At 45.1% G+C, this 22,623-nt stretch overlaps 1 protein-coding gene across 5 annotated transcripts in view; it reads right to left on the bottom strand.

The window, feature by feature from the left end:
* Positions 1 to 13,701: 13,701 nt before the first annotated feature.
* ZFYVE28 (zinc finger FYVE-type containing 28) overlaps positions 13,702 to 22,623 on the bottom strand; it is a 164,929-nt gene continuing 156,007 nt past the window's right edge. For all 5 annotated transcript variants that reach the window (XM_049793175.1, XM_049793186.1, XM_049793197.1 and 2 more), the window contains 2 exons: positions 16,940 to 17,043; positions 13,702 to 15,988 (listed from right to left, as the gene is read on the bottom strand). In XM_049793175.1, the coding sequence (XP_049649132.1) occupies positions 15,857 to 15,988; positions 16,940 to 17,043 (236 nt within the window). In that variant the 3' untranslated portion in view covers positions 13,702 to 15,856. The remainder of the gene's footprint in view (positions 15,989 to 16,939; positions 17,044 to 22,623) is intronic.

Here is a 22,623-nt window from a genome sequence, read left to right as displayed (position 1 = left end):
AGTTTCCAACTTGAGCTTCACAGGCAGCAGTTAGCCTCCCTGGGAAACTGCCCAGCAGGGAACATGACATGAAACCCATTTCTGGTCTCACTGTGTCACATCGAACATGTCTAAAGAATATTTGCCTGATGAGTTCCCTCTCTGCAGAAAAACAGCAAACAAGCAAGTCTCTCCAAAGCAAATTATTTGATGATCTTCTGTTAAATACACAAACCTAAGAGAAAGGAAAAAAAGGCCGAAAAGTAGAATTTGCTATTACCCTTTTTGTTGCTGGGATATCTCCAAGAAGGGGAGCACCAAGGACAGTTGTGCAGAAACACCCCAAACACAGTTGGTTCAGCTGGATCAGAAACAGCATTGCCATTCACACAGTTCCTTCAAGCTTTAAGCCAGTCATGACAGGTCTAGCCTGGATTTCTATTCTCCACCTTGCCATCCCAGAAAATCATCAGGTCTGCCCATTTCCAACATAGCCTGCTATGGACCGCAATGGAAAGCTAAGCAGCGTAGATCTTGTTACTAGAACAACCACAACTGCTGTAGATGTACGCAACACGTAAAAACGTCTTACAACTGTGACTGCTTACTGCTGAATTTCGAATTTCCTTGCCTTAGCTGAACACCATGAGAGAACTCCAGCCTTCCCAGGTTTAAGCCACCAACACACCTCTGTACGCAGTCAGCGCATCCTCGCCAGGGCTGGAGCATCCACACGTCAGCAACCATTTTACATCTCCACTCAATAGGCTTCTGCCAATTCTATGTTCACTTGTGCTACGAATGTATGTTTGGTCTTTCAGGTCTCCACACTTGAACAGTGTTGATATAAAGCTGACTTTACTACAAAAGACAAAGCAGGTCAATGGAAATAAAACTTTCAACATTTAGGTGTCGAATGAATGCTAACCATGTTTTGTAATTGTTTCATGTCTGTGAACCAAGGGATACAACCCAGGTGCTTCGGAGAGGCGAGCAGCCCATCAGCGCAACTGTTGCCTTATTTTCCTTGAGACACAATAGCAAGTGTGCATTTCCATAGTAGAGGAGCTCCTGATTGCCCAGCAGAGCTGCTTAGGTGAGCACCAAAGCATACGAGCAAGCTGACAAAACCCTGAAAGGCAGAGGAGCTCAACACATCACAGATTTCCCAGCTCAGCTCAGCATCAGTGTGTTGGACCAGCCACTGGCAGAACTGGCTGGGGGCCACGATACAGCTGACTCTTCCTGATCGTGGGTGGCTGGGGAGCTAAAGGCTGTAAAACTTCAGTGTTATGTTACTCTAGAGATCCCAGCACCAATGGTGGTGCTCTCCTGAGCATTGCACTCAGGAGAATGCAGTTGCTATAAGGCAGCATCTGAGTTTTATGCCATGATAAGGTTTCCACCACTGCTGGCTGTAGTGAGATCCATAGACCTGCCACAGTCCCTACTAGGATCAAGGGATCATTTATTCACAGACGTGATGATGCTGTGCAGGTCAGAGCTTTTTAGCACATGCTGCTTTGCCTCACCAATGACACAGGCTTGCCTGCTGTGCTGGCTGCCAAGGGACACTTGAACAACTCTTTAAACATCATTAAGTCTTTAGCACTGCTCAGAAACAGCCCAGCTCTTTTCTTTGTGCTGTAACGTAGCTCCATATTATTTTTTTTTATGATCCATAGCATTTACTTGGCAATGAGACTTTCCCAACTCCTCTCCTTGAAGGGTATCAGGGAGATCCCCAGGAAATTGCTTCTCCAGAGAGGCACATTTATATGGGCACCCGTGAAATGTGCCTTCCTCTTGTGATGGGACAGGGAAGGGAGGTGGCATGCAACTGGGACGTGAAAAGGATATTCTTCAATAAAGGAAGGGAAACATGACAGCTAGAACAAGACTTGGCCTCCTCCTAGGGGTACACCCAGCTCCAAGCTGCACCAGACTCTTGCTATTTCACAGGGAGAGACCAGCAGGAGGATGAAAAAGTCTGGTCAAAGGGACATGGATGGCCAACCCTGCTCCTCCACGCTTCAGGAAGGACACGGGCGTGATGAGAGCGCCGCTGTCTGCCCCCCTGCAGAGGAATTTTGCTTGTGGTGTGAACTGTCTGCCTGAGCGCTGCGGAACAGATCGCTCAAGGTTAAATTGGATTAAACTGTTACAGCTCCACTTTCCCACGTGTGGTTTAAATTTAAATGCTATAAATTTCATGGTGAGTTATTAAAACCTTCTTGGCAAGGAGAACTCATCTCTGAAAGAAAAAAAATTTCCTCCAAGTTTGCAAACCCACAGGGAGGCCTTAAGTCAAGTTAACGGTGAGATTTCCAAGCAGAGGGGAAGGAAGAGCTGAGGTATTTAACCAGCAGTGTGTGGGAGCGGGAGCCCTGCGGAGCAGCTCTGCCATGTCAGCTGCTCACCAGGTTTTCATGGTCAGCGCCTTGGTCCCACGTGTTGTGCCCAGCAGCACAGATGCTTCCGGAGCAGAAGCCAAGCACCACGCCGTATGGCACATTTAGAGACAGCAGGACATTCCAGGCTGGATGCGTGGAAATTTTTGCAAATGCTTGTCGGCGTAAATTAACAAACAAGCAGCATGAGAGACCTTGAAATGTAGTCCTTCTGAGAAGTCCCACCCTTACAGTTTCTCCTGGTTTCACCCAGCCATGCGGTGATCTTTGCATGGGGTGGATGCAGAATGTCACACTGAGTTTCAGCAGAAGCCATGCAAAGATGATCGCAAGTATCATGCACAGGGATGGCTGGTTCTGCGTGGCTGCTTCTCCTCGCCGGTCCAGGGGTTTCCTCCGAGAGGAACGTCTTACCCTGTTGCTCTCTGAACCTACTAATCAAAAGCTGTAAGGCAGACCACTGACAAGTGCAGTAAGTGAAGTCAGTGGAGAACCGTAAGGAAAAAAGGCCTAGACCAAGCGTTTGTGGCAGGGCAGCAGAAAAGCAGACCTTTCTCCTGCTCCCCGCGCCAGAGAAGGACATTAAACACCAGCCCTGGCAAGGACAGCACAGCAGACACTTACTTGTTCTACGCTCTCCAGGCTCTACATTGAGCCTCAGAGGACTGAACGGCAAAATGTTCAGAGCTGGTTTCTGTTCTCAGCTGTCACAACTCGGCAGAAGCGGCACCAGCCCAGACTGTTCTGCTCCACGCGCTTCCAAAACCTGCCCCATATGTGCTGTTGTCGGAGCAGATGTTCACAAGCCGCTTGGGTATTTTTGGTGGCTGAGCGGTTTTCCAGCTCAAAGCCTCCAGCGGGCTCCCACATCAGCCCCGGCGGGCACGGCCATCGTCTCTGAGAAAACGAAGGGCAAAGCTCCTGCCCTCGTCCTGACGCAGCCGGCAAGGAGCCGAGGCAGCCCCACGTGCCGCTGGCTCCGTGCACGGCCGGGCCACGGAAACTGAAGAGCGATTGCTTTGGATGCCGAGTCTCGGCTGCACAACCTCAACCGCTGATTTCCATTTCAAGACTGGAAAAACACCAAACCGCCTCTCATCTCCAGCTGTAATTCCAAGGGGATCTGGAGGCCCGGCTGCTTACGGGACTCGTTGCCTTTTCGCCTGTTAAACGCCGCAGCCAGCGCAGGGGAGAGCAGGTCAATCGGTGCTGGAAGGGCGGCCGATGGAGAGGCACCCACCCACGGCTAGTGGGCTCGGGGGCTGTCAGAAGCACCCAGCTGAGGGCCGAGATCTCCGATCCCGGCACCGGCAGCCCTGCACTAAGCAAACCCTGATTATTTAGGGGACATCAATCCCACGCTGGTGTCTGAATTCACCTAACAGAAAAAGAGGTTGGTTTGGGGTTTGTGGTTTGTTGGGTTTTTTTTTAATAAGGCCGGAGGTTAATTGGGCCGTAACGGGCTGAAAACCGCAATATTTTGGAAATGTTACCCCCTGGCCCGCGGTCCCGGAGAGAGAAGCCCCTCTCGCCCGCAGCCGGGCTGATCCCCCCGCCCCGGCACTGCGCCGGGCGGCCGCACGGTGTCACACCGAGCCCGCTGCCTGCTGCTGCCTGTGTCTGCCTGTCCCTGCCTGCTGCTGCCTGTGTCTGCCTGCCCGGTTCACCCGCCGTAGCTGTTTATAGGGACAAACCAGCCAGCTCCGGGACTGAGGGACCCCCGGACCGGGGCGATGCGGAGGTGATGGCAGCGGCTGGGCAGAGAGGACAAGCGTCGCCTGCATTTTTGTCCCGGACAAAATTTCATTAAGAAATGAAAATGAGATTTGCTGCTTTTAACCCACCTGGGGAAGCTGCTCCCTCCCCCCAAAAGGCTGGGCATCTTCGCGCTGCAGCTCGTGGTCTCCGATGGGTTCACGGAGAGCTGAAACTCTTATTGAACTTCTCGCCTGAGCAGCGAGGCAGGAGCGCAGCAGAGCCCCGCAGAGCTGGGGCTTCTTTCGGTGGCATCATGGGGTGCGCGGAGGCCTCCGAGGCGCTGGCACTGGTGCCAAACCCCACAACCACAGGGCTGGAGCGCAAGCAGCCCCACAGCCGCGCTAGGGCCGAAAGCAGAGCGTTGATTCCCTGCTAATGGACAAGGTGGGAAAGCTTTCAGGACTTGAACCGCTTCCATCTGACACAAATATCGTGCTTTACATTGGAGGATAGAGGCTCTAACGCTCCTGCGTGGAAGTTAAGCGGAGAACGGAAGGACTCGGTACTCAGCCATCTGATGCAATCAGCTTCCACGCAGCTCAAGCACTTAACCAAAAAGTATTCATTGCCTCCAAACCCTGGTGCTGTCACAGCAGGTAAAGCAGGCTCTGTGAATGCGCTGCCTTCTCCCCGTGCCGAGCTACCGGGCCATTAAAGAAGGAGAGATTATGATTTGGCAAGAAGACTTGGAAAGAACAGCTTTGCTGCATTTTAAATACAAAATGTTTGTTTTCTTGGAAGATGACTTTGGGATGCCAGGCCAGGCCTCAAAAATACTCAAGGCCCCAGTGGAGAAACTACAAAAGGAAAAGAAATAAACCAGGTAGTTGTTGGGTGCAACGCAAGAGCAGCAGGTCATGCCCCAACAGATCAGGGGTGCAGGGGGCTATCGGTGGAGATGGGAAGGAGGGGAAACATTTCAGCACATGGCAGAGTTGCAAGGGCTCATGCAGATCCGTCAGGGCGGCACAGAGCCTCTGCACACACAAAAAAACCTGAGGAAAGCTAGGAGCCATGGTAGGAATCACACACCGTAGTGATAACACACTGACTTGGCAGCACAACCACCCACTCCCATGGGTACGGGGCCACCCAAGCACGGTGCTGTACCGGCAGCTCCGGTGCCTGGGCGTCCCCAAGGAGGCGCCTGTGCTGGCACAGGCTCCTCTCGTGCTGCGAATTGGCACAGACAACATTTAGCATGGAGGGCTGGTGAAATAAGGAGATAAAACGTGTTTGCAAAGAACAAACCAACGAGGGAGCTGGGAAAGCCGAGCGGCCTGGGAAGTGAGAGACAACTCGGATGTGCTTACACAGCACAGCATCCGTGGGGCAAGCCTCTAAGATGCTTCCCTGAGCAGCCAGGCAGAGCCCGCCATTACCAAGTGCAATTAACTGCTTCATTACCATCTAAGCAAAACAAACCAATCAATCTCTGCTGCATTTACCCAGAGAAGAGACTGATGTCGAGACGCAAACATCGTCCTCCAGACTGCAGCCGTGACCCACACCCTCCGGCCCGGCAGGGCAGCTCTGCTCCCCAGCCAGGCCCTGGGAGCACATTTTAGATGTCCTCCACTGTTGCAGGCGTGCTGACACCACACCAGCGAGCCAGCGCTCAGCACCCTCATGAGCTGAGCCGCCCCACGATGTCAGTAAATACCTGCCAAGATAGAGCCATAGACCCAGACGGCCGTGATGGAGATGACAGCAAAATTTAGCCTTCAGAGGTCCATCTTGACCACCTGCACCTATGCTTGATGTGTCCAGCAGGTTTGGGAAATTTTAACAAGCCAAATGAAGGCCAGAGACCACTTTTAGGATGAGAGCAGCCCGCCAAAGAGCCTGCCACTATGGCACACTGATCACTTTCAGAGGACCAGGAGAAGCTGTGATTTTCGAGCTGGAGCCCAGAGCCACCACAGGCCTCCATTTAGGTGGCATGACACCCATCTTTCACAGCAGCATAGATAGACATTTCCCACAAGCTCTCTTCTTCCCAGAAGACAGATCTCTAGATAAGGGTCCAGGTGACAGGCAGAGAGCAAAAGATCCCCTGACATGCAGGAGGAACAGGGAGGGCCAACTCTGAGACCCAAGGTTAAGCTTCAAAGGGCCACTAAAACAGCATCACTAAAAAGACTTCAGCATCTCTAAGACCTTCAGTCTACTGAGAAGATTAAGGTCCAAGCACAGTAAAGAAAACTGCAATTACCCTCTGTGATGAGGTACAAGTGATTTACAAAAGGGATTATTCATGGTTGGTTGAGATAGCAGGGCAGGATTATCCAATCTTGGGTTCCCAAGTCTTTTAATAAACTTTTCTGTAGAATGGAAATAATATACCTACAGCAGTGACATAGGCAGGACCTGCGTGATGGCACATTAACATGCTGGTACCATGGTTAGCAAGGAAAGATAAGGGACACTGTGCATTGTGCAGGGCTGAGGAATGAATTACTACACCATATCCTGTAGACCCCACTACAGCACAGTATTGCAATGCCTCTGCTGTGGGGACACCCAAATGAATGCTCACAACTGTCCCTTCAGCCTGAACGTCTTCGAAGGGAAGAGAAGTGCCCATGAGCAGGGACAGGGGCTTGGCAGAAGCCATGGGGGGCTAGTAGCCTGCTCCCTATACTGAGGCAGGGGAAAGGCACAGCTCCCCCCTCCAGTCCTTCAGGGCTGATGTGCTCTGCTGGGCGAGATTACAAATAAATCCCTTTGGTGTGGTATTTACTTACATCCTCTATCGTACCTCACTGTAGTGTCTGCGCAGGGTCAGCAACTGTGGTCCATGCCCGGTTCCTCAGGCAAACAAGCATCCTCCCTGCTCTCTGGTTGGGAAATCGAGGCACAGGAAGGATTTTGGGGTCTGATGCAGCGCCCCTGGAACTGGCTGCAAAAGCTCTGCCTGAATCCAAAATGCTAGAGCAGGGATACAACTCCCAGCTTCCCAAATACCAGCTCACTGCCTCAACCATCCAGGGCCCAGCTACAAAGGCTGGCTCAGCTGAGCAGCAGAGTCACATCCAGCAGTTGTCAAGGAAAACAAAGCAGAAGGATCATTGCTTCTTTAGCTGCAGGCTGGGCTTGGGAAAGCAGTGATTTTATGCGCCCAGCCCTGCTCGGTTCCCGTGCATGGCATGCTGCTGGTACCCACAGCCCAGCTTGGTTGTTTGCAGGAATTACGCTTTCAGCCCGATGCCAGTATTGACGAGCGCTGTAGGAAATCGCAGCCAGCTCGCAAAGACAGGAGAACTGCTGTTGGCAAACTGCTACGTGGTTCCTTTAGCTGATTATGAATTGCACAGAACGGAGATGTTTGTGGTCACGGATTTTCCTTCCTCTCCTTTAGACACCAGGCTCCCAAACAGCAGCATGTTTTCCCTGCTTCCTTCTTCCTTCTGTTTATCCTTTACCTTTCTTCCCCTGATCCTCACAATGGTCCAATGCCAGTGTGACTCCAGTGCAGGATTAACTCCAGGGTGAAATGGGAAGATGGGGAGTGCTGAGTGGCTTTGCTTGTGCAGCTGCATCCCTCCCACATGTCAGCCCGCAGAGAAATCCCTCTTCTTGGTAATTCCTGAATTGATACATAAACTTGATGTCACTGCAACCAGCACCTCCCCTAACCTCTGGTGCAGGACAGCACCACTGAGCATTCATTTCTGCCTTAGTCCCAATACAGGTGGCCACACCACTGTACCTGTAGGAAGCCCCTCATGTCATGTTAAAAATTCTAGTGACCATAAGCAGAGAGTTCACCACTCCTATTAGTTCACTCTTTCAACAGCTGATTTTCCACACAAGAATTAGCCACCTCTTTTTCACATGGATTTGTTCAAGTTGGCTCAACTTTTGGCCATTGCTTCCCATGAGACAGCTGCCAGCTAGGCAGAGGAGCCCTGCTTATCAGATTTGTGCACCCAGGGTAAGCATTTAGAGGGTAGTTGATTGTGTATGCAATAAGTCTTCTCTTTGATACATTCAAAAGATTGCAACCCCGAAGATTTCCAATCCCCTAGTCATTCCCACGGCTTTTCCCTCATAGCAGAACACACCAGAAACGTCGTTTTTAGCAGTACGCTAGCTCAACAATTCCCATCCAGCTACATCTTCCTTTTTGCCAGGTGCTGAAGCCATTTTATAAACATCACAACCAAAAGCAACCCTGCAGAGGCTCACAGAGCCCTCAGTGCTGGACCCCAGCAGCACGCAGCACAGCGATGAAGATACAATTTGGCAAGAACCGATCTCCTCTGGCAGCTAATGCCGTGACAACATCTGAACCTTAGGAGTGCACTGGAAAGCTTCCAGGAGCGGCACACCGGGCAGAGGGTTTTATCACACCATGCTGGTATTCTCGATAGCTTCTGAGCTGTTTGTACTCAAAGGAAGCTCTTCCGCAACTGCTTGATTTGGGGTCAATGATTTTTCTGTTTCAAACCAAACTGATATTATTTAATGATTGGTATTTATTTGCACTACGCAATTAGATCACATTATGAGAATTCTTTGTTGCCTGAATGGGATTTTGAGATTTTAAGAAGTGAACACCTTTGTTGTTTTTGGTTAGTTTTTTTTCCATTTCTTACTGCAGCAAGCAAGCAGAAAAAAGATTAGAAGTATAAGCAGTAGCAAAAAAGACAACAGCCTCTCTCTGTCCCCCTGCACCTGCCAAGGACTAGTATTTCTGCTAACACTGGGTGGGAATATAGGAGTAGCACACCCAATGCACTTGAGTGGGTTTTTCTCCAAGCTGCTTGAAAATACCCTCAATGCAGTAGGTAAGACTTCCTCCTGGGATTTGATTTTAGCAAAACAATGGGGGAAAAAAAAAATCCCCCCAGGCTGTGTCCTTCGGGCTGGCCGCTCCAGCTTCTCCCTTCAGCCTGGGCCAGGTCCCAGGTAACCAGCTCAGGGCTGCAACACCCGTGGGCTCATGCCTTTGGTGACCGAGGCTGGCTCTCCACTTGGGTATTTTTAGTAAGCACCATCAAGAGTCTCTTCTTAAGAAGCCCTTAAGCCTTCACACTTTACACCAGACTGATTTTGGTTTCTTTAATGCAGCAACTACTTCGCTCTTGTTCCACTGGAAGACAAAAGTTGCGTGGAGGCAGCATTTGGACACAAGATCGCATCCAAAACCTCAGCTTTTCACAACGTCAGTTTTTGAGATGTACACTAGTCACAGAAAACCAGCCAAGTTTCAAATGCTGCCTATGGGAAAGAAATACAGAAATATTTTCCCTGAGACTCAGTTTAGAGTTTAACTCCACTATTATTCCTTTAAAGAAAAAAAAGTAAGAGAAAAGGCAGAAAGCAGAACGTGAGGAGCAAACGTGACTGAGAAGACCTCCTTTTGGGAGCACAGCTGGGCAAGGTTTTCCTACTTTGTTCTCCAAGCAAGGCTGATGTCCTGTCCTGAAACAAACTCTCAAAAAACGCAGCAATTAGAGCCTATAAAAATGGTCACTGCATGAATTTGTAGCAGTTCTATAGTCTGTCCCAACACACTTGGACCAAATTAGTTGAATTTTCTTATTTGAACAGAGCTTCTTTACATGGGGAGTATAGCAATTTCCTTCATTATTTTTTAAAATTAGGGAAGTTACTTCTAGACAAAGATGAGTTACAATCACCGGCTCAAACCTTTCATTTTTGTTCCCCACTAGGGAGACCATTTCCCCCCAGAGATCATCCATCCACATTACGCTTTCCACTAGCGACAAGGTGGCCTACTACACAAAAGCAGACGGTTCAGAGACCGGCATTCAGGACTTTTGAACTACTTGGGGTTCACTCTTTTTCTGTACCATCTCCCACTGTTTGAAAGTCAAGCGATCACAAGTTAGTTCCCTTTTAAATACATTTATGAACTTGCAGAAGTGATTATTTTTCTGTTTATATCTTCAATTATTAATTTCCAGCTTTCTACAGATAAGCCAGAGAAAGTAAAATTAATTTAAAAACACAAAACATGACAACCCCAAACCAACAAGCTTTACTGCTGCATAATAAACAGAAAAGCTACTAATGAGGCAACAATCACAAATGGCCTTGGCCAGAAAAAATAATTATCAACTGCTTCAAAATTTGATCTCACGAGGCTCCCCAAATGCAAAGGAAGATAGCATGGTACAAGTCCTTCGCTAATAAGGCCAGGACAGTCTCACTGCTCTTAACATTCCTGACATGCGACTTCTCACGACCAAGGATCTGGGTCTGGGACAGCCCAAGGTGAAGCCACCACCCCAGCCCCTGAAGGATAAGTGGTGACTTTCTCCAAACTGTCCAAAAAGGCTGAGGCACTCAAGTGTCATTTTCAGACATATCTTTTAAGAAAGATGGATATTTTCAGTATGTTTTACAGGACATCAGAGAGAAGTTACCAGCAAAAATGCTATTCAGGACTATTTCTTCTCAGCATCTTCCCCTATACTGTCAAGCCCATCAGTACCGCAGCCTAATTCCAGCTAAAAAACTGCAAGCTGGCCACTGCTGAAATATTACCTAGAAAGCAGTCACCTCAAACACCCTTCCCTGCTGCTGTTTTATGTCTTTTTTATTATTAACTCAGTGAATAAAAAAAGTCATGGCGGTAACAATAACGTTTTATTGCCCTGTGAAGAACTATGTAAAACTGCAAAAACATGCAAATAAGACTTTCTGGAGTAAGACATGAGTTTAGTGCTTGCTTAAGCGGTATGAGTGCCTGGCACGGGGTTATTTGCAGAAAATAAAAATCTCTAATAGCTGAGGTAGTTACATGCTAAATGCTGGCTGGCTCTGCCATTCCCAGGCACAGCGGTCCCTCACATCCCAGGCTGTGTCAGACATCTCACGCTTATGAGAAAGAGCAGATGGCAGCATGGACACGAACAACAGCCCCCTTCACAATTGCCTTGTGCCCACGGGCACACGCAGCCACCCCTCTGCTGCTCAGGAGTGTCCGAAACAGCAGGCAGGAGGTCTGCAGCCCCCGCTGTTGGCTGCATCGCTTTGGACGCAGAAGAATTTTTCTCTTTGGTGGACAAGCTCAGTCAGAGCCCTAACAGGCTGGTGGTTGTTTGCAGAGAAAAACTGAGAAGACAAATCAACTTCATGCCTTTGAGTGAAACATGAGGGAAAAATCATACTTTACACTTCAGAGCCTTCGTGTTTAGCGAAAATAAGAAATGAAATGAGTTCATGAAAGACTAATTGCCCAGCTTGTTTTATGCATGAGCCCCAGCATTCCTAGCACAAGCAGTTACAGCTTGTTTTCAAAGAGACCAATTATTTCATTAAAACACCATCTTCACACTTCCAGATTTGCTATAACAAGTCTTCTCCTCTTCATCCGTCTGGCCTAATAGTTTGCCATTTTTTGGTTTAAGAGCAAAGAAAAAAATGAGAGCTAAATGAAAAAATCAGTGTCTTTGCAATATGTATAATTTACTAACAGCTGTTAAAACCTAGGGTTTAGGATGCATCCTTTCTCCTCCACAAAGTAAAGGAATGCTGCAGGACATTAAACACCTTGGTGCAAAACCCATGGCAGCTCAGGCAGCCAGGAAGGACCTGTGTGGCAGGATGCTCCTGCAGGTACAAGGACACCAAATGAGGGTTTGAAATGAGCCTGTGCCCAGGAACTTAAAGGGCAAGATCAGGAAGCAATAGGGATGAAAGCTCCTTCGACTGTCTAATGTTGCCTCTAATATTTCACTATCTGTAAGATACTCAAGGAAGCTACATAAGACATCTAGTTTATACACAGCAGAAATGGAAAGCTGGGTGATGGGGTGGGGTAAAGGGTGAAAGAGGGGAGGGAAAATAGCTAAAGAACCCTCAAAAGTAGTCAAAAGGATGCCCACAGAGAAGATTTCTTCCAGACAAGCAACACAGATAAAGCATAATTCAGTAAAACATTATCACCAGAAAATAGAGTTCACAGTAAGCATCTGACTCTGCAGCATAAATCTTCATTACAAATAAAGATGTTTGAGCAATCGCAATCCCTCTGACGAAGCAGAAAGCAGAAGCCTCTGTGCCTGCCTGTGCAGGAACAGAGTGCTGCAGTCTTGGCTCTCGGTGGAGAGATGCTATCGGGGGTTGCCACAGAAACCAGAGGATGCAGACCCAGCAGCTTTGACTTTGCATAAACTGACAGTGAGTTCAGCTGGAGACAAGACACTGAGAATACTGGTGGTTTCCTCCAGCTCCCAGGCAGGATTGTGACAGGGATGTAGCCGAAGCTTTCTTACAGTCAAGTCTCTGGCTTCCACAGCCCACCTTTTGCGTCCTGTCCCCCCAACCCGTGTACAGGCACAACCACACATGCATGCGCTCCATTTTCCTCCTCCTTCCTCCCAAGTTAGGCAACACACACAGTCATTTTCCTCACCCATCGCTTCCATCCAGGTTCTTCCTCACTGAGCTGCTGTGTGACAGCTTTTAAGTATTTTTGAGTTTTCTGGACAGGGGTATTCTCTGGAAGCAGAGGTGGTTTTTTTATTGAAGTTCCTTTCATTGCAGAAGGAGCCCTGGTATCCCACCCCCCTTCACAAACCTGGAGAGAGCAGGAAATGCTGTATGATTTGTACAGATCTAGAAAGGATCATTTCAGAGTTTACTGTAATTTTTTTTCTTTTTTCCCCTGAAAACAGCCTTGATTCAGAGGGAACCTGTCATACAGGAGAGTCCAACACCAGGTGAATTACTGCCACCTTTGGCAATGTTGTTCTCACCTTATTATCCCGTATTGCTCCTGTTGTTGTATTCCCACCAGGAAAACTGCTGCAGAACACATCGTTGTGATTTGGAGAAGAGAATCCCCCTTTTTCCCCTCAAAACACTGAAGTGATGTAAATTTCATTTAAAAAGTCCCTTTAGGATAAATTTCTACTGTTCACACCTTAAGGCAGCATTACTTGCCCATAAATATTATGTATGTTAATTCAACTGCAATCTTAAACTTGTGTGCAGGCTTCCCATAAAATTTTCCTGTTGTTGCACCACTGAAGCCAAGATCCTCATGCACAGAGCTGTAACATTATTTTTCTTCAGTGAAATGGTATCCCAAAGCCACGCATTAAGTCCTCTGGGAAATAAAATTAATTCTCATAAAGCCTACAAGAGTTATATCTCATACAAGGAGCAGAACAAATTAGCACTAGGCATTTATGCTTCATAAGAATAACTGTGCAGGTAGATCCAAGGAGCACTATTTTCATTGCAGATTTATATCCCCCACAGAAAAGATTAGTCAGATGTGACACAGGCAGATCAAATATGCCTAATGTGTGAAGTGGCCACCAACAAGATATTTCAGGAAGGTAGATTTTCCGCCAGTGGCAAGAGATAGCACAAGGCAATGTTAAGTTACAGGCTAGTACTCCAGCTTTGATTTACCACCCCTTCTCTGCACGGGCAACTTCCATTTTCAAATTTAAACTCCTTTCTTTCATGTTACTTGCAAAGTGAGAAAGACTTAAGGCCAGTTTGACAAGATGGCAGCTGTCACTCCATGTAAAGAGACCCCGAAATGAAAGAGCAATCCAGCACATGGAAGTAGAAAGTCCTGACAGTTTAATTATCTGAAGAGATTACAAGATGAAAGTCTTCCTTGAGGCAAATGTATATTAGTATTGATATAGTCATTGTGCTTTTCAGTAAGAGAAATAGGAGTCTGTATTTACATAAGAAACTATAGTGTCTGAGATCTTTAAATATCATATTTATGGAAATGATTCTGAATTACAGCATTTACAAAATAAAAACAAGCTTGAATAAATATTCAGTCCATTAAATAAGATTCTTTTTTTTTCTCCACAGAAGCAACTTTTTGTGCATATCTATTTCACAATTGAAGTTTGCTGTATTTTTTATCCTATAAAAGAAGCATTAAATTTGTTGGTTTTTTTCTAAAAATAAAACTGCAATAATCATTGCAATGTGAAGCCTGAGATTTAAGCCTGAATAAGTATCATTGCTTGCACCACATTACCCACCACCCACCAATCGCCCAACCCCATGCCTTTCCAAACTCTGGTGAATGCTGACACTCCAACTCAAGGATTCCATGGGAAGGATTTCAGGGAAATAATAATAAAAATATAAATAAGGTGAGGATAACACATCATAGCTGACATTGTCTACAAACAGCATCATAAGGCTTGTGCATTACACATAAACTAAGTGAAGCTGTTTCATCTGATTCAAAATGACAGTAGTGGCAAACTGTTATACCCTTATATGGCTCATTAACACTGAATATTAAACCACTTAATAAATGGAATGTCCCTCCAAAATTAAATTAAAAAAAACAACAAAACAAAACAACACTGACCAGTTTTGCTTTATCATTTTGAATGATGACCTTTCTTGAGCAGGATACCGCAAACAACTTCCTTGTCCTTTTTTGGATTTATCACTTTGAAACACAGTGTGTAACACTGCGAGTCAGGAAAGGGGATACAGCAAAGAGCTCTTGATCTCGTTTCCTCTGTAACCACAGCACACAGTGTCTTGCTTTTCATGTGGCTAACTCAAAGCACGTCCAAACGCCTTTGAAACCTCAGTGCTCAGGGAGCTCTTACTGCAAATAGTTTGTGCAAGATCATAGCATGAATCCATGTGAGTCTTATGTCTTTCCTCTCCAAGTGGAGATAAAAATTAATCCCTGGTGTTTCAAATAAATACAAACATCATCTGAGTTGTTAGCATGAGTGAAGTAACAGTATGCAATATTTTACACAGTTACTCTGCCAAATGTGGACAACAACTACCTTTCTCTGGTTGACCATTCTGTAGGAACTTTTGAATATATCATTACATATTTGCCTTTTAAAAACCATCTAAAAAAACCCCCTTAGCATGGGAGAAATATTTTGTCACATTTACTGAATTTTGCTGCTGAACTCTTTCAAAAAATACGTACTTTAATATTAATTCATTTATTTGGTAACCATTTCCTCTGAAGTTTGTTAAGTTTTAAATCCTGATATAGAAACCAAAGCTCTGTGTCAGACTTTTTTTAACAGGGTTTAGCAGAAATGACGTAGATTATAAATACTTCCAAAACTTCAAAATATTGAACTGGAAGTTGTAAAACTTAATCTTTAGAAGACAACTTGGAGTTATTGCTCTGCCCAGTAAATGAAAGGCAACAGAAGTATACTGCTTCAGGACCTTCAGTGCTTCCTATGTGATTTGAAATAGTTTTGCTTTAATTAATCCTAGCATAGGTAGCAAAAATCTAGTAATGGGAAAGTTAAACTGCAGCAGGAGGGAGAGCGCTGACATCCACAGCCATGCTGGTATTCTAGTGAGCACAGAAGTGTCCGAGCTTTGGGATTGATTTGCTGGGATGGACTAGTTAACTGGCTACTCTGTTCCTAGCATGTAAGATAAGCAGCAATGCTTGTTCAATTCTGAGCCCTATTTCCTTCCACACAGTGCATTTGTTCTGCATATGGCATCGTAACATTAATGTTATAAATTTATGGAAGACTGTACTGTAGCCTTAAAGCTACAGACGCTTCATACTTCCCTTTAGCAGCTTAGTAAAATGCAATAAAAACTGTCTGTACAAAATTTATAATAATGGATGTCAAAGCCTACATGCCCTCGTGAGGTCCCTCTTTCAAGTTAATTCTTGGCTTAGGTCAAATATATCAGTCCGTGTAAGACTCCAGAAGACATACCACTAGTTTAATATGTCAGATACCAGCTTTGTCACTATAGAAAGGAGTGACATGGAACATATAACAGTGAGTGCAAACACGGACAGGCTTCATCTGACCATAACGAGGTAATGGAGCAGAGTGGGAGGAACAGCGGGAACAGAAGATCTGAAAAACAAGAGGGAGATTTCACTTTAGTTCCTTTGAAGAACTGGGTGGGACAAAATTGGTTTCAAGGGACAGGAGAGAAGATCGTATGTGTTGGGCTCCTGTGTATTGGCAACACCACCTTCCTCAGCATAGCAAGTGAAAGCCTTCTACAGGGAAGTCATAGCCCAATGACCAATTAATCTGACTGTGCCCAGCCTCTCTGATGCGGGTGCCCAAGTACTGACATTAGCCAAGGCAAGCCTGCCTAGTGCTGCAGCTCACAGGGGAAGGCAGCTCCACCAGAGACAAAAAGCAGCATCTCCCTCCACTGGTTCTGAAGAAAGACTAGGGGAATATTTGTGAACAATACCAATGGTCCTAATCCTGCAAGTCCACTATAAAGTTAACAACAACAACTGCTACTCTACCCTCTTTCTTTTTAACTTGTACAGCAGCAAGTGAAGTGGGACTGCAGATTTCTGGCTTGCTGAGGCACATGACTGCTTTTTTCTCCCTCGCTCCCTCTTCCTCCCCCACAAACTTGCAAAGCAGGAGCCCTACACACCTCAGTCCTCCTGCAAAGGTTTAGAAAGAAAGCAAAGGGACACACTGTCCCTCCCTTTGCAGCTGAGGTGTGCATCACCTCTCACAGTGCAGGCAGCTGCGGCTCATTAAAGCCTAGAGCAGTAGTCCAGAGAGACTCTGGATTTAGGGTGTTTGTTCCAGGACCTCAGTAGGGAGTTCTGCTTTTTAGCACACAAATGCTTATTTCTGTATAAAAGTCAAAACCCTCCCCCCCACTTTCTAAACATAAGCTGAGCAGTTGGTAGCCAAGATACACAAAAACACTTGTGACTTGAAAACCCTGGCCCAGTGCACGCATTTTGCTGTGCAGCTGAGTTTGTGGTATGCATAAATTTGCTGTTCTCTTTGGCAGATAGTTTCTCACATGTTTGACTGAGTCATTACCTTGCCACAGCTCCGACAGTGGTGTTTCCTGCGAATGACTGTGAAAGGAGCCTTGCACGCAGTGCAGTAGCTGCAGACTTCATCTGGAACCCAGTCAGGAGGATCTGTCAGAAACACAGCAATGAAAGGCAACATAAATCAGAAGGGAATAAAAACAAACATGCGATTACCAGATCCTCAGGGGAGTAGGGAGAATAAAATACAACAGCAGCTGCTTTCATCTGAGTTTCTCAAGGTCCTTTGCGAACAGGCAGCTAGGTGAGCTCAGGATGCCTGGGAGAGCTCAATGCCCCCCTTCTCTGCCAGGCACCCACCTTTGGGCAGAGCACAGCAGGCACTGAAACAGCGCACAGCAGCTTTGGACTCAAAATGAAATATATCCTATTCAAATGAAAATGGCAGGGAAAAGGAGATAAGCAAAATAAAGTATGAGGACAAGAGACTTAAAACAGAGCTGGATCACAGGTGTGTTTGTCAATGCAACCAGCCACCAAAACAAGCTCAGAGCTGAGATCATTCCCTGCCTCTTCAGCCCTCCGTACAGAAAAGCTGACTGCTTTTCTGCAATTAGGCAAGCAACTCTACAGATAATAAACTTGAAGCTTGACTACTGTCTGCTAAACTATTAGGACTCTTACTGGAAGTCACCAGTAACTACAGCAAAACCACAAAATCAAGTGTACGAGACAGCAGAGAAAGAATTGGACCACTGTCCTGAACAGCAAGTTTCCATTGTTTATTTCTCCTGTGAGCTCTCTAACCTCTCGTAAAAGCCAAGTAGGGAAATGCTTTGGGTTTGGCAAAGCAGAAGGTATTAGGCTCACTTCTGTTGAGCTGCTTCTGCTAGCAACAGGCTGACATGACCTCAGAGAGTCTAAAATTACAATTGTAGAAATGATGTAGCCGATTGCTTAATTGTTAAACATCTAATGAAGAGCAAAGCAAGTGCTATCCCGAGTCCATGGACACAGTGAACAGGAAGCGCTGGAGGTATTTACCCAAGTTCGCTGTATGCAGCTTCTCTCCAAGTATTATTTACAGCATGCAACCCATACAATTGCTGATTTATAAACCTGACAAGCAAGATCCTTGCCTCAAGGAGCATATTATCAAACGACAAAATATATGGTGCAGTTAATACAGAGGTCAAGAGGGCTACAGCTAGAAGCAGAAAGAAGATAATTAAATGAGAAATGCACTGTATTGTTCAAACATAACCATGACCAGTTTTCATGTGTTTGTCACATTGCAACATTTGTCAAATTAGAAGTAAAAACGAAATAGCATTCAATGCAGAAAATGTTCAAAAAGCAGATTAATAAAAACGAGAACTTTGAATCTCGACTCAGCTTCTATGCACTCCTCTAAACTATTTTGGAAGTTAAACTAGTTTTAAGGAAGCAATCTTTCACTTAGTGAACAAACTGGTCTGATAAAGGTCACAGCTATAGGCACAGCAACCAAAACCAACATCTGTGTGCAGAGAAATGACTGACGTGGTGAAAAAAAGGAGATTGCACAGAGGATCCTTCACCTCATCCCTGGAAACAGTTCACCAGAAAATGTTCTGTGGGGACACAAGGCTACAAATTCCTACTTCAGAGGCAGGCAGTCCTTTAGCAGCAGGAAGATGCAGGACTGCCAGCTTAAGTTGAAGCATTAATACCAATGAAACCAGGAGATTTTCCTTTGCAGTTCTTCTCTTTCTCTGCAACCTCCCTAGCTCCTACATGCAACTTGCCCAGTGAAACTTACTCCTAATATTAGTTTATGATGTTGATTTTGAAAACTTTGTATCACTTTCACAGGGATCTCTGATCTGAAACCATGGCAAGCCTGATGACTTTGGAGCATCTCCATGTTCTCCATCCAGGAGGTCCCTTGGGCTATCACATATATTCCAAACAAAACAACCGAGCCAATAATGTTGTTCCTGTTTAAAACTTGCCGTTAGACTACATAGCCTTGATTATGTTTTCAGGGATTTAACTATCCTATTGATTCTTAATAATTTTAAAGATGGCAAAATTTAGGAAGTTATTTAAGCACTGTGCCACCAGGTCTCCCTCTCAAATGAACACAGAGCTAGTGGAAGCAGGTTTGGTAACATGCCTACTTTGCTACCAATGCTTTATCAGCTGCATTATAATGTGGGTTACCATGTTCAGCTAGTTACTAATTTTAATATTCACAGAAAAGCCAAAAACCACAGGCCATTTTTGTACAAACTGCAGCATGCCAATATGAACTGCAACTTCCACAGCAGCTAGGACCATAATCACTCATTCCCTTAGATCATGATTAGTCCAGACACATTACAGGCTAATGCAATCCCACCACAAAGACTCTGGAGCTCATCAACACAAAGCAGCTTTCTTATCAGGTGTTTAACATTTGGGGTTTATTTGTTGGTTTTTTTTTTCTGTTGTCCTTGAAGTGCAATGTTGAAAAACTTATTTTTTAATTGACCTTCTGTTGATTTTTCTCTGGTGCTAAATAAAAAAAATTGCAAAAACCCCCCTCCATGAGAAACAGCATATTTATTTTTATAAATAAAAACCTTATAAACTCATAATAATCACATAATCCATAGTACATGGTTACAGAATTACTTGACTGCCAAATTCTTCTGCAAACTTAGTTTTTATAATTGCATGAAAAGAATAAATCACATCTTAGCAGTACTCAATGTATAGAACAGTATAACCCTCTACAGACTGTTCTCTCGCATTAGAGGGCCTCCCTCTACCTCCACATTGGTGTCACGTCAGCTGATTCAGTGAATTAACGCATCAGCAGAATGAGCTAAAGGGCACATTTTCCCCCAGACAGTGACTCAACAACAGTAAGGCCCTTCGACAGGGCTACACGGCCCCGTGCCCCATTGTTTCAGGGTTTTAGTGCCCTCCTAACATCCCAATTGCTTGCACCAAGGTCTGCTGCACTGCAGCACACCCCCAAATAGTAACAGTTATGTAACAGCTTTTAACATTCAAAAGGCTGTACAAACATTAATTGCTTTAATCCTCGTCACCCAGCTAGAGTCAGTAAGCGTGTGGGGAGAAATCAGGAGAGAAATGTCTTGCCCAAAATCATACGGTGGTGCAGCCTTGAAGTAAGAAACTTTGGGCCTTTAGCCCTATGCCTTTGCTTCCAGTTGTGACTGAACAAGTCGTTACGCTGAATAATACAAACACAGAGGCTTCATTTTGAGAGTACGCACTTAGAAATTAATGCAAACCTGGGTTGGAGCCGAAGCGCTCACCCTGGCAGGAAAGATGAAGCCCTGAACAACTCTGTCTCCCCAAGCCCATGCAAGCCCCGGTGGCAACAGGATCACTCACCCCTAGGTCCCCCTCGCAAACCTCAACCTTGGGAGCAGCCCTTCTGACTGACTTACATTAACGACTGAGTCATCAGGCTTTTTATAGAACAGGTTTTTGAAATATTCTCTGAAGAGCAGTCTCACAAGAGGATAAAGCTTCAATACGAGGAACAGAGCGAGTTATACAAATTAAACCCCTAGCAGGAGCCTGCAGACATGCTGGAAGCAGGGCAGCAGCACTGCACCCATAGGCTTTTTATGTTACAGTCCTTCTCTGGGCTACGCTGCTCCATTAGCTCTGCATGCAGCAGCAAGTGGAAACATCCAGTCTCTGAAGCGCTATCTGCCTGTGCTTCGGGGATTTGTACAAGGAATGGAGGGAAAACCTTGTTCGTGGGCTAATTGGCCCGCTGCTTTATCATGCAATGAGAGTTAAGAGAAGTCTGTTGGGAAATGGATGAAGACCACAGCACAAACATCAAAGAGGAGGAGGAAGGGAGGGAAGGGATTAACAAGACAAAGACTACAGAAATTAATTTTAGAAGAAAACATTAAAAGCATGTACAGAAAAAAAGGCAGAGAAAGGAAGAGAAACAAGTATTTAAATGAATTAGAAACTAGCTTAGAGAAAGGAAAAGGCACAAGATAAAATTAAATAGTGTGAAGACTGAAAAAGACATTTAAAAAGGAGAAACAGTATTCCCAGCTCCTAACTATTCAAAAATCTTGCATTATGATCTCTCATAAATCATGAAATTGTATGGTCTTTTTATTCGTTTTATGCTGTAGCTTTTAGAATTCACCTTTACATGTCTATGCAACCTCATTAGCTAGAATATTTTCTGCTCTTAAAAAAAGTTAAAAATCTCACATAAATCCAAGATGCTTGAACTTTAAGAAAACCATAATCATGATAAAAAAATCATAGCTACTGTAATTGGTTTTGCTTAATTAAATACGTGCAATAGACCTACTGCAGTCCCATCTAATCTTAGAAAACCAAGGAGAACACCTCTGCATCCCAGAGCACAAGAGGAAGAGAGCCTTGACTCTGATCCATCAACAGTGTTGACTGAAACAACATTAGACCAGGACGCTTAAGTTCATTCAGTGGTGCTAAGATACAAGAGACTGAGGTGGGTCAGGAAGCAATCCCAAAAGTTGTTGGAGATTGCAGAAGGCCTAATCTAGCAAATTATACTCCGGTAGGGAAAAAAAAAAAAAAAGAGAGAAAACATGCACACCACTACGCCCTGCTGTAGAGTAGCTACTAAACCCTAAGCTTGCGGTGGTGTTTGCATTATGGCCAGACAATTCAGAGAAAAGACCCTTTCTGCATCTTTCATTTTTATCAAATATTCCTAGTGCAGAAATCAAACTGAAAGTTCCTCCTGCATTGATGTGTATTAGATTTTTAGAGCACATCATGTATAACCCTGATAATATTTTATCAAACTAACCTTAAGAGGGCTGTTCTTACAGCAGCCTGTGGAACTTAGACCACTGCAGCCGTCAAAGTGCATTACCCTCGCAGCTGCAAAAAAGGTCAGATGGGCTTACTGTAGGTTTTCTGATGAAAGCAGGAATCATAAATTCTCACAGTTTTAAGTGTAGAAAGTAGAGAACTAAGATGACATGACTTTACCCCTCACTTCAACTGCCACAGTAAGATGAATCTTTTTGTCCCTTATCACATATAATTTTCCGCATGTCATTCTGGGCAACCTCTGACTTTCATGTAAAATTTCTAGCAGGCAATTGTACTAAAGTAATCTTTATCCTTGCTCAGTAGATTCAGTGTTGATTACAGCTGGCTTGAAATTTTTCAATAAAAATAAATTTTCTGCTTCAACATTATTTGATGAAAATTTTGGGGATGAGGGAGAAAACAGAGGTACAGACTTCTTAGCTTCAAGTACAGCTCTTGTCAAACAGCTTGCTTAGGATGGATTTTCTGTGCAAATCTAGAAAGCTTTCACCAAAGCATGGAGCTTTGCAGACTTGGGCTCAAGCCTCCACTCTGCCTGATTCAACACGACCTTGAACAACAACATCCTGCGTCCATTCTGTACAGGTACATGATCAGCAACTCATTCTTTGGGCAAAATAATTATTTACACAAAATGGAACAACTCTGATAGAAAACACTGACTTCTGCTGGGATATGGTTCAAATCTTTACTTTAGATCAGACGGATCAGAGACTTGGATCTTGCACTCCATTATTGGGAGTCTTTCTCTGTAAGAGCTACCAATCATAAACTAGAAGCAAGTTGATAATGTAGATCTACATATTACATAGCAGAAGAACACTCAATACGTGTATGTTTAGGACAAAAAATTTCAAACCTAATCAAAAT

The sequence above is a fragment of the Accipiter gentilis genome, chromosome 3, assembly GCF_929443795.1.
Source record: "Accipiter gentilis chromosome 3, bAccGen1.1, whole genome shotgun sequence".
NCBI classification, from domain to species: domain Eukaryota; kingdom Metazoa; phylum Chordata; class Aves; order Accipitriformes; family Accipitridae; genus Astur; species Astur gentilis.
The sequence above is the reverse complement of the archived record's forward strand: the minus strand, read 5'-3'. Positions and strand labels throughout refer to the sequence as shown.